This window comes from Corvus hawaiiensis, chromosome Z (genome assembly GCF_020740725.1).
Source record: "Corvus hawaiiensis isolate bCorHaw1 chromosome Z, bCorHaw1.pri.cur, whole genome shotgun sequence".
Lineage (NCBI taxonomy): Eukaryota > Metazoa > Chordata > Aves > Passeriformes > Corvidae > Corvus > Corvus hawaiiensis.
This window is the reverse complement of record NC_063255.1, coordinates 23,708,858-23,721,522: the sequence shown is the minus strand read 5'-3', so window position 1 is coordinate 23,721,522 and position 12,665 is coordinate 23,708,858. Positions and strand designations below refer to the sequence as shown.

The window sequence follows — 12,665 nt, the reverse complement described above, 5'->3', positions numbered from 1 at the left end:
TTACTTTCTCTAAACTTTATGCAATCTTCACCACAGTCATGCTCACTGTCTTGATATTCATCAGTTCAAGGACAGCACCTCTTCCTTGAAATGTTGCCTCTATAGGAGGGGCTTGTCGATTAAAAACAGGCAGAGATTACTCTCTGTGCTCTTAAAGCTGCTGCCTGTCTGTGTTGTTGCTGGGGTTCACTCATCATTAATCAACCAAAACTCTGGGAAAAAACCTAAACCAAAACAAAAGTTATATTCAGATTCACACTGTATCTGCTGTCTTCCCCCTTTATTCCTACTGTAGTTGTGTGCTGTCTGTGAGATGTTTGTTGGAGATACTTGCGCCACAGGCAAATCATCTATATTGCTTTCTTGTCACTCTTTCCTCACCACAGAATTCAGCAGACTTCTTGACTTCTCTGAGATGTCTCACTACACCCCATATTGCTTACACAAGACTAAGCAGATTCACAGTCTTTAAAACAAAAGTCGCCATTTACTTCTTTCTTTCATCTTAACAACTTTTCTAATTAGCATCATATTCCCTCTTACATTACTGTTTAAAAGTCACAGGAATAAGGAAGATTGAAGAATCATGCGGTTCATACAAAGCACTTAAATATTAACTATACTTTTTCTTCCTCAGTACTTTATTTTAATTGCATTCAATTTCAGTAAGACTGTAACTGAGTTCTTAGCATACAAAATCATCAGTGCATGCTCAAACTGCCATGCATGTTAAAAGCACAATTTAAACACCGTAACAGACGTTTATGAATCAACTTCTTTTGAAGCATCATAAGGGGATGGCCTTTTACCCCCACACATGCACTTGCTGTGAATAAAATGACTGTTGGAGTGGATAGAGTCCTGTGAAAACAATTTGACAGAGAAACCACTGCACACTGCTATTGGTTTCTAATGACATTTTTAAAAATAAAGAATTGGCATAAAATAAAATCGATAGTATTAAAAAAAAAAAATTACATCTCCTATACTTCCGTTGATGGCATACATATATCTTTGTCATTCCTGTAATCGTTTCCTAAAGATTTCTGCTGCTGAAAAGGCTTCTCTTAATAGCAAAGTAAGTTGAAACCTAAGGTTATTACTTCTCCTGACCAGCACCACTGTATGAGCAAATTTATTTCCCCCACTTCACAGGAGTGTTTTATGTGTCCCCTGATGCACCCATACCTTCCTCTGTTACTCAGCTCTAAGTCAAACTGTGCTCAGTGGGTCAGGCTGTTGGCTTTTGCAAGGTCTGGCCATTTATGGGCCATTCCACCAGGGCCTGTGGCCAGCAGACAGGGTCAAAAAAACCTGAGCGATACATGAAGGGTGCTTACTCTCATTAAGCCATTCTGGGAAAAGACTGGAGGAGTGCAGAAATCGTCCTCAGTCAAAGGTTGCAGGAGTTAGAGCAGATCTCTGTTCAGGAGATCAGGTTTGTCACTCTTAAAAAAAAAAAGAAAGGTGTCTACTTGGGCTGTGTTTTCAGGGAGAACATGAGCCACACATTGCCTACCACGGCATGCTTTGCTTAGTTTTGTGTACAAAATAACATGTATTACATTTAAATACTCAAAAGTAGTTACATTTCCAAATCAATGCTATGTCCCATTTTGCAGAAAACCCCAACCCTTCAAGTATTCAGCTTTTAATCTCTATTTGCAGTAAGAAACTTTGAACAGAAACTCTGTGTTCCAGACAGCATTTGTTGAGGCTGCACTGTAAGCCATCTGGGATGAATCTGGGTTCTGCTCCCAGCCGTCAGCTGCCTGAGGTAACTAAGACTCCCTGCCTTTTGAGGCCCAGATGAATGAATTTGCTGCAGTCCTTGGTGGATGCTCAAGGTTGCAGGGATTCTTCTGAATAAGGAAGTGCTTGGTACTGTTAGTAGTACCGGCTTGGCTAAGTGATTGAATGCAAACTTTAGCTTCTGCTCCCTTTCCAGTGGAAGGAGCCTAGCTGTTCCCCAAGATGACACTATGATATCTTCTGTTAACCCATCAACATGTCATTGCAATAGCAAGCTGTGAAGTTTCAGTAAAAAACCCCTTACCCTGAAATACTGTAAATTATAATTTCTTCACCTAAATCTGTCAAGATTTAAGGCTGATGAAGGCCTGATCCCTTGACATGCCACTGTCACCAGCTAACCACTTTCCAAGTAGCTGCATGCCAGCATTTATGCCACACAAGACCCAGCACTGTGCTTGTGGGGGCCTCTAGTAGTGGCCCCCTCTTCTGGTGCAGCCTCTCAAAAGAGAGACTTGAAATATTACAGCAAATTCCACAGCCACCTACCTGCTGAGCTGCAAAACCAGCTTCAAAGGCTGGTGAATCTGTTTGTTCTTACCCTGTAAGTGAACCATCCTCATTGCCAAGTTTAGAGAGGTGTCTTGTGTTTGGACACACCAGCAATTCCTGGTGCAGTTGCTTGCGCAGTCACAGAGCTAACCAATGCTGTGAGGCTTTATTCTCTTCTGCACTTCAGATACCTACATCCTTGTCACAGCTTCAACACTGCAATTTGGCCCAAGTGTCAAAATTCCCTCTGAAACAACAGCACTGTTTGCCACCTGCCCAACCTCCCAGTCCAGACTAAGTCCCATAGCTGGATTTCCCAGCCTGACTCAGTCACACTGCAGCTGTTGCACAGAGAACTGCTCTCATCTTTGTACTGGTTCTCTCATGGATGTTTCCAATGTAGCTATTAATTCCCTTGCAAAAGACCTGTCACCTATCTTAGCTGATAACAGAAATCCTCCAGCTTGATGGGAACTTTTGCTACCAATCCTAGCACATCTTTGCATTTTGACTTGAGGAGTTACATGTGCCTTCTATTTGTGCAATACAGTCATCATCATCATCGGTGAAGAACATGAAAACTCATGCCTTCTGAAAATACTTGCACTGCTGTCTTTTAGACAGCTCTGATTCAAACTACTTCCTCGTGGCATGCCTCAGTAATGCTTGTTTAGAAGATCCCCAATGCTTCCTCACTGAGGCGGAGATTTCATGCACAAAAGTCAGCACCTCATACCCACAGGTATTGTTTATGTGGGTGAGTTTGGGGGTTTTTTGGGTTGCCTGCTGGGTGAGCTTGACACTGAATATTTATGTTTCTCACTCCGTAAGCAGCTTAGGACCTATATTGACTATAAACATATTTGGTTGTTCCATGTTATGCAAGAGAAAAGAACACAGGAAAAAAAGGAAAAATACAAGAAATAGAGGATAATAAAAGTTCTGGCTCATAGGTTCAAATGGTAACACCTCAAATAAAGCTTTCTTAATTTCTTTTCAAAGAGGTGAGGGAAAGCAGCTTATATCAAATTTATGCATCGCTCTGCTTATTTAAGATATGCAGAAGGAAATTTCCCCTTTTCTCCCCCTGCAAGCAAAACTCTGAATGTGCAAAATGCTCTGGAGCAAAAGGGCTCCAGACTAGTAATGACAGGGCTACAGTTTTGAAGCAGCAGCTTCTGAACAAAGGATAGCAAGCCCTCCTGGGTTGCTTCTGGGACAGACAACAAGTGCAGCTGGCAGGGTGTAGCAATGAGGCTGTGCAGCAGGGACTAGATGTAGGATGGTCACACAAAATACTACTCGAGTCACTCAGCTACATACTTCTACCCTGGCTCCTCTCACTAATGAAAGTCGAAGAGAGCTGTGCCTTACACTGATAGATTTCTGGTTCCCATTGCTGTGGACTCTTGAGAAACAAAACTGCTGGAATTATAAAAATAACCATATATTCAGATGTGGAGAAAGTAGATCTAGTTTTTAAATTTCCATCCACAGGTAAGGGCTATGATGTTTCTCCTGCAGGAAAGTACAAGGTCATTTTGCTTCACATTTCTTTTGCTTTATTTAGAGACAAATCCACTGATCATTTAGCAAAATACAAGCCAGACTCAGATAATTTCAAAGGTCTTGTTCCCTCTCTGTAAGTATCTGCATGACCATATTTACTTCAACAGGAGGAAATCCATACACACAGATTATATTTACACATACCTTGTCAGTGTAGCTCTTCCTCTCCCCTTAGCACCTGGATGTATGGTATTGTTTGTGAAGGTCCTTAGTTCTGCCTCCTTCTTGATCTACTGGGAAAAAATCCTTCTTCTTCAAGAATTACCACAGTCACAGAAATGCAAGTTCTCCTCCGAGAAAATGTCTATGTTGCTATTCTCAATCTAATGGAAGCAAAAGGAGCTGAAACACTGCTGGACCCATGCAGTGAGATGAGGCTTGGATGAGAGCAGATGAGAATCCCCAAAGCAGGGAACAAGGTTGGAAACTACCTCCAAGTTAAAAGAAAGAAAAAAACCCAAACCCAGCTCAAAATTCCTTTACACAAATATCACAGGAACTGATGGCAGGTGAGAACAGGGAGCACCAATGGCTAATACTGGTACCAAACCTCTGAAGTTGTGAAGGTAAAAGACTGAAAGGACATGGGGTTTGCAGACTGTCAAGATTTCAGCTGTGTCCATGAAACACACCAAAAATGCTGCCCTTGAGAAGCCTATAGCAATCGAGAGTGGAGTTTTGGGGCAAGCCAGGTGTGCTCAATGTCAGCATGATGTGAGCACCTAAGGAAAGTGAGACCCTATCAGGTGGTTTGTCATTCCCTATAGAAACCATTCTTGCCTATTTTACAGCTACACAAGGGTCCCACACGAGGGAATCTTTTTGAAATCTGTGTTTCTCCCACCCACCCCGAATTTAGAACACCTTTGATAATTACTCTCCCAATACCTTTATCTGAAAATTGTAAGGATTGCCAGATACATTGTTGCATCTGAGCTCTGCTTATGCAAGACCCAGCAATGAGGGAGAAAGCAGGTATATCATGATTCTTTGGTCCTAGGATGAGCTACCAGCAGTGCAGAAGCAGTACTGGCCACTACAGGTCCCTGAGAGGTTGTGGCGGGCAAGCTATGAGACCCTGCATGGTGTGAAAACCCATTTCTGTCTATAGTATCTAGGGGTATTGTGACATTTAGATTCACACCTGCTTTCTGGCTAGGCATGGCCAGAAGAGTGGACATGAGCTGAACTGACTGATCTAACACAAAACTCTGCTTATTGTTCCAAAACGTTTAACATAATGGGGAAAATTCATCCAGCTTGCCTGAAGCAAGTGGATTAAAACGAGGAACTAAGGCTGCTAAGCAAAACAAGAGATTTCAAATAATGTGTGTTATTCATGATGTGGTCTCTGCTTAGCACTGTTCAGAGGTAGTGCACAAATGCAGCATTACTAAGAAAATGTAAACAAGATAATTTGAACATTGCTTAGCAGAGTCAGGTCCATTTTCTGAAAAAGAATCCCCAGTGTATAGGTGTGCACTTAACTGGCATGTCCAGTTACTGAGACTGAACTATGCACATTAGGATAGAGCCTCTTGATGGTATCTTTTAATTGTCTTCTGACACCCAGAACTAATCTCTAATTAGATCTATCTTTGGCCTCAAGATTTTTGCAATTAACGAAGTTAAGTGCTTTTACTGATATCCACAGCTCTGCAGAGAATCAAGGTCTGCAAGAGTTTTCCATTCCTCTCTCCATGTGGTATTTCTGAAAAATGGCTTCGAGTTTGACTTTTGAATGCAGTGTTCACAGAGTGCTGTTCAGCAGCCACTTCAGTACAGAATATATAAGATGATAGAATGAAATGAGGTTTAGCCTCTTATTGAAGGCAAACCTGAAGTTAATCCCCAACTGGTATAAAAATGAGCAGAAACCAGAAACCTTTCACAACTGACAACTGAAAAGACACATCCCAAAATATTAATTTTTAATTGATGCATTACTCATTCTAGGGTTTTTTTTCTTAAAGGAATTCTCCTGGGAATGCCACCGATAGCGTTAAATGATACTTATTTGTGTAACAACTGGTTTAGCCCTTTATTTATTTATTTATTTATATTTTACCTGAAAATGTATTTTCTTAGAGACCTTATAACAGCATTTCTGCATTATCAGTTCATTTTGTTCTCCTCTTTCCTGGATATATTGGCCAGGAAAAGGAACTCCCAGTCTATAATGGACAGTTTAATTCACATGTTTTACTTTGTTCACATAGAAAAACGCAATTTCTGGATCATTGAGGCATATGGATTATGAACAATACACTCCAAAAACTATCTATCCAGACGGGGATATACTTACAAAAATCTTTTATGTCAAAGTCAGGATTTCACAACATAACACGCTAATGCAAAATCCAGTAGCACCTGAAAGATTAAGGTAGCTGCTGCTATCACTTGCACATACTCGAAAAAGATTTAAGGGAAAAAAAAAAAAAAGAGTAGTACATTCTCCAGATAATCACAAGTGTATTTCAAAATAAAAAACTGTGGGTTTGATTTATTTTTTCTCTCTCTTTTTTTTTTTTTCTATTTCTGTATTTCTGTGAGGCTTATGGTAATTCTTTTGTTGTTTTTCTGGCTTTTTTTTCAAGACTGTAGTTGCCATGTAACATATTATACACAGTGACTGCTCTCCCCTCCAGTGCAAGTTCACGGTCATGTTTTCAGGCTACAGTACTGAACACTGTTTTCTTGCATACATATTCCCATAGTTTCATTAAAGATAGATACAATGTACAGTACTTGTCTCTGGGACAGTAATGTTTCAAATGGGAAAACCTTTACCTTAAAACAGAAGTGAAGAGACTACAGTAGGTATAGCCACCTAAGAACTTTAGATCACAATTTCTAAACACCTGCCTACTGTACATAAGCATTAAAAATAGTCTTAGACATAGGATTTTATTTATATGTGCACTTATGTCCACCTCATCCCATATTTATGTTTGGCAAGTATTTGGGAATTCAAAGGTGCAGCCCTCAGTATTTGTATTATTAAAAAAAAAAAAGAAATGAAGCTTATCTATTCTATGAGAAAAAGAAATTCTCAAATATCAATTTCCAATTTTAAATTTAATTTCAATAGGAAAATATTAAAAATGTGCACATCTAAATTTTTTCCATGTTCTGTATATACATATGTGTGTGTACTTATACATAGAAATGCTCATGTACCACACATATTCACAAAATTTAAGTGGAAATATTTCTGTCCACTATTTTTTCCCACACATATGACATCATATCTTTAAAAATGTCAATAATAGTATCATTAAAAATAATATTACATTTATTCCATCATTTACTTTATGTTTTTTTATTCTTTCTTCATCCTTATTATGTCCACTGAGCATTAACAGGCCAAATTCTCCTTGCACTTCCACAGATGTTATGCCAACAGAATGTTGCTGACATCACATCAAGGACACATCTGGTTTACAGCAGCACAAGTGACAGGAGAATCAGGCCCAAATATCCCCAGGAAAATTAAAAACTGGCTGTATCTGCTCACATGGACCTGATGAAGATATACACACCACTGTCTAAAATCCCCTGAATGATAAACATGTAGCTCACCACAAAGTTTTCAACCAGTAGCACAATGAAACAAGCTCCCCCCACCCCTTTAATAAATGTGAGAAAATACCCTAAAAAATATGGAGAAAGCGTAAACATTGTGTATATCACATACCATATAATACATGACAGTTTAGCATTTAACCTAAGCCACTTCCCTGACTAGTCAGGGGAGACCTGATAAATCATCAGTTAAGGGAAAATAAAAAGGTATTTTAGAAATAAAGCATGTCTTTCCAATATAAATGACAACCCGTGTGTATTATATGGTATATACACACAGTACATACATGAAAACAAACTTATATTTTCTAGTTTTGAGTATCAGTCTCTAAGTGAAGAAAACTGTGTTGTACAAATTTAATAAGCAGCTAGATTTCATGTTTAACATTCAAATTAATTTGGGGAGCAAACAAAGGTTCGTGCATCTCTCAACTCTGAGGTCTGACACTCATTCACACATTTTAAAAAAGCCCTCTTCAGCATTACAAGCAATTTATGGCAAGAATGCACTGTGATGCAAGACACATGACAATTGGCTTACCTTTCAAAGAGTTGGTTTTTTAAAATAAATCTATTATATAAAGAAGTGTGTGTTTGCCAAAAGTCTGCTAAAATTACTTCAAAACAACTTTAAAACCTGCTCACTGAGGATAATTAAATTCATTTTCCTGTTTTTAAACACTTAGTTAACAGTTCAGAATATTGCCTGGTGTAGTTTTGATAAAGACGTGATATGAAGACCCATAAAAGAGGAAACACGTCTTCAGTTCAATTTGCTATGACAACAGAACTTCAAGAAACAGCCTTTTTGGCTAGACACACTCAGTGTACGAACAACTCCTTGCAGTAGCTCTATGCCCTTAATGCAATCTATAACAAAACAGTGCTCCCCAGAAGCCATTATTCACAGAACCTCTATTTCATGTGACATTCTGAAAAAGTCTCCTGCAGAACAGGTTAACAGCAAATTGAATGTTCAATGTAAGTATCAAGGCCAGAAAACAAACAACCTTGTTTGGCCGTTCCTTGTTATCTGTGCAGGTTAAATTTAAAATTTTAAATTTACATTTAAAATTCTCAGGGGAGGTTGGGCATTTTTTTTTTTCTTGTAGGACTCACCTTCCATCACTGGTTGGCTTCAAAATTTAGTTACGTGGAAGATACTGTCTCACTGTAATTACATGGAATTCATTTGAAAAACTAAACCTTACATTGGACAATATTGTAGAACACCAGAGTAAGCTCCATAAAGAAATACCGTATCTTCCAGTATATACGCATAGCTATTAAAAAATCAAAAAACCAACCAGTCAACCAACCCCAAAAAAACAAAAAGGAAGAAGTTTATACAAGCAGTTGTAGTAAATTTGTTTCAATTAAAGATGCAACTCTCTCTCGTTCCTTGCAAGAATAAATTGGTTCTGGCACTGCTTCTCCACAGTGCAACATATCCTGAGAAATTATTAAGAACAACAAAATACAGGGCTGTCATCACTGAGTTCTTGCACAAAACACAGCATTTAAATATCTTAAATAAAACAGCCAATAACCTATATTGTATCTGTCACAAATGGGGTGTGTCCTGGGACACTGCTAAGTCTTCCATCACTGATAATTAGAAAAGGATTGCATTCAATTATTGTTAGCATCTTTCAAGTTATTTGTGGCCAATAATATAAAAGGAGGTAATTTGCAATTCAAGTGGTTTTTTTGTTTGTTATTTTTTTCTTCAACTGGCTACAAGCTGAGTTCTAAATTTTACATTGAATTACAAATCAAATTTAAAACAATCCCTCTCAGAGGAGCATTTTCTAATTTTGCGCAACTTTGATGCAGAGCCCAACACAGTCCTATGAAGAGAGACAGTGCATCTTTAAGCTGATTGGCACTGAAATCCCATTTTCTTTAACTGCACTCTATTAGCTTGGCCAAGTTATCTCGTAATTCTGTGAGTTCAAATATTTTTCCATCAAGAATTTCTAAAAGTGTCTTCAAGTTATTGCGAAAAGCTTCTTGCTCATTCTGACTTTTCTCCAGACGTTGCTCTAGATCAGACAGCTGGCCTTCCAGGTCTTTGTTTCGAATTTCTACTTCCTTCAGAGAAAATACATAACATGTTAATGTGTTGTCTGCAAACAGAAAGCAGTCTAATGCCCTGTTGGTGCTCAAGTGCTGTTTTTATCAACTGCTCTTTAAAATAATATGTGACCCTTTACAGTTTTCATTAAGTCAAAACCAGAACCTGAACTTTTACTACAATTGCACATGTACTGCCACTTTACCTATTTTTCCATAATTATCTGAAGGACGGAAACTTTCAGAGAAGGACAAACTTTAGTCAGCAAACAGATGATACACTTATTCAGGTATGTTATTGCTTCTATCATTCAGAAATGTACTGCCTAAAGAAAACATCTCAGAGTTTACTTATGTTCAAGTATGCCCTGATTTAGACTACATGAATTGCTCAAGGACACGGTTCACCATCAAAAGTTCTTATGGAAAAACCCATCCAGAGCACTGCTTTGAGACAGAGGAGCACCACCTTATTCCTGTCCACATTACAGGCTTTGCACTCCAAAACTTAACACAGGGACATAACCGACCAAGCTGGATGTCAAGGTGACTTTAACATATGCAAACCAGGAGGTGCAAGCTGCACATCGTGGCTTGCTGCACAGCATCCACCTGTGGGAGCGGGGACAATGGGAGAGCCACCACTACTGTACAGACATGCCATTCCCACGCAGTGGGGGAAGATGAACAGCCAGCATGGTGGACACAGCCCAGCGGATCTGACCCTAAGCAGGCTCAGTTTTCACTCGCAAGGAGAAGCCCTTGGCATCAGCCTCTGGGACTCCTCCCAGCTCCAGCTTGTACCTGATGGAGGACAGTGCCAACTGCTTTGCCCTGTGCAAACCAGGGGGGCCCTCTCTTCAATCAAATCACAAACGGGACAGACACCTGGGTCTGGAATAGCATATTGTTCTTTGTTCCATTCATTGCACACCTCATAAATTCATGCTAAATTTTGTGATTCCAGTTACAAAAACCACTTTCAAAGGCAGCACAGGGCCAGCATGTTTAGTACAGCATACATGCTGTACAGCCATCTCTGGAAAAGTGCATAGTGAATTCATATTTATGTACGGTAACATGTTTTTCAACACTTCCTTCCTTAACAGAGGCTTTAACAGGCCTGCTCTGAGATTTTACAACAATTAGTTTTACAAATAGGAAGGGAGACTTAGCAGCAGCCAATCATCCCAGCATGAGCAGCTCCTCTTTCAGCCCTCCAACTCTCTCACTGGTTTTGGTGTGATTGTTCTGTCACCCTCAAAGCTAAGAATTGTTTACATTGGAGAGATCTCAGCTAACCACAGAAAACAACCTGACCTACAGAGAAAATATATTTGGTCATTCAAGAGTAACAGATATGTAATGGCAGCCCTGTGTCAAAGTCCATGGCCTGAGAAAGGTATCGACTTGTGAGGGATCTGATGGCAGCATCAGTTATGTGCTCCATCCCTGGCCAGAGGAGGGATGGGGTGATGTGGCCAGTGCTCAGTTTCAGCTCTCAGCCTCTGCAGCGGGGGGCAGCTCTGGGACCCCCAGCAGTGGTACAGGTGGAGAAGACAGAACATCAGGGCATTCACTGCCTCATAGTTGTGGCTGCTTGTGGAGCCAAGGGTTACACCCCAGCCAAACGGAATGCCTCCCTCACTTCTTGTTTGCAAATGAGCAAGCAAAAAACTATGGAGTTTTGGGCACTGGTCTTGAGCAGCACACCTGAGAGCAGGAATTACCCCTTGCTGCCAGGATCAAGAGAAGAATTAATTTTAGCACTGAATAATTTAGTTGCCAAAGCACTAAAAGAAGCTAACTGAATAGAGCACTTGTAGAATTGATATAAATAAAATACATACATGCTTATGTAGTGAATAGCTACTCCACTGCTGCTACAAATGATGAAGACAACTGGTTATAACCCAGTCATACCATACAAAGGCTCTCCTTCATTGAGTCTACTCCTGTCTTCCAAGCCAAGTACTTACAAGTATTACCTCGTGTAGCAACTGACCCTCTGAGGGCCAAATGATTACAGTATAGGACATAAAAATTAAATCCAAGGTCCTCTCAGCTTTGCCAAAAAGACAGTCACCAAATTTGTGTGCTCTAGGAAGATTCCTTGCCACTGCTCTCACCCCAGAGATAATTAATTTCCATAAGCAGGCAAGCCAGTGACCACGTTGGAACAAATCTACAGATACTTACATGGCTTTACATTGTCATATCTGGGCCTGAAGAGAGCATTCTGTTGGCCTGTATCTAGCACTGAAGAACACCTTTCAGGTTCTTCTCAGACATTCTTAATGAAATATGCCAGGAGCTGTTGCTTTTAATTTCTCAAAAAAAGCTTCTTCTTAAATTTACATTTGATCCCTCAGTATATTTACCCTAAATTAGTATTTCTGCAATGTTATTGCATTGTAAGTTCATGTCTAGCTAATGTGAAGTTTCCTATTTCAAATCAGTCAAAACTTGCCTCTTGATTGGAAGAGGTGGAGAGGTCCATGCAACATAATCTATTTCCCTAGCTGTGCCATTTCCCTTTACTGGCAGCTGATCTCATCCAACAATAAATTGACTCTTTGATAGGTTCAGGCCCTTTGCAGAATGTACTTTGCACTTCCTTTTTTTTACCTTTGGTTTTTTAAGCTCTTCTTTCAACAGATGCAATAATTTCTCATATAGTTTTCTCTTACAGAATCAATAAATTATTATTAATTATATTTGCTGTTTGCACTGTAATAATCTTTTGCAGAATTCAGTGCAAGGATTGGAATAAAATATTCAAACCATACGCAACAGCTATATTTAGGAATCAGCCATATTAATACAGATATCCTGATATCTCCTACTGTGAGAGTCACACTGATCATGACTCATTGATATGACTTCTCTGTGTTACTAATGAAATCATTAAAAAGGACCCTGATACTTAACCTTCACAGTGATAACATATTGTTCTTCACTAGAGTTTGCCAATTATTGATATCTAATTAATCCTTGATATGCATGTATCAGAAATGCAATACACCTTGAAATACTAATTTCTTTGTATAGCATTTTTCATAGAGGGTTTTTACCAAAATATTTTAAAGTTACATAATCCACTTGCAAAGCACAGGAAGGAAAAATAAAGC

At 39.3% G+C, this 12,665-nt stretch overlaps 1 protein-coding gene across 1 annotated transcript in view; it reads right to left on the bottom strand.

Annotated features, from left to right (window-relative positions):
* Positions 1–5,905: 5,905 nt before the first annotated feature.
* The window catches only part of HOMER1 (homer scaffold protein 1), a 96,784-nt gene continuing 90,024 nt past the window's right edge, over positions 5,906–12,665 (bottom strand). Inside the window, exon 9 of the mRNA XM_048290972.1 lies at positions 5,906–9,552. Within this exon, the coding sequence (XP_048146929.1) occupies positions 9,364–9,552 (189 nt within the window). The 3' untranslated portion in view covers positions 5,906–9,363. The remainder of the gene's footprint in view (positions 9,553–12,665) is intronic.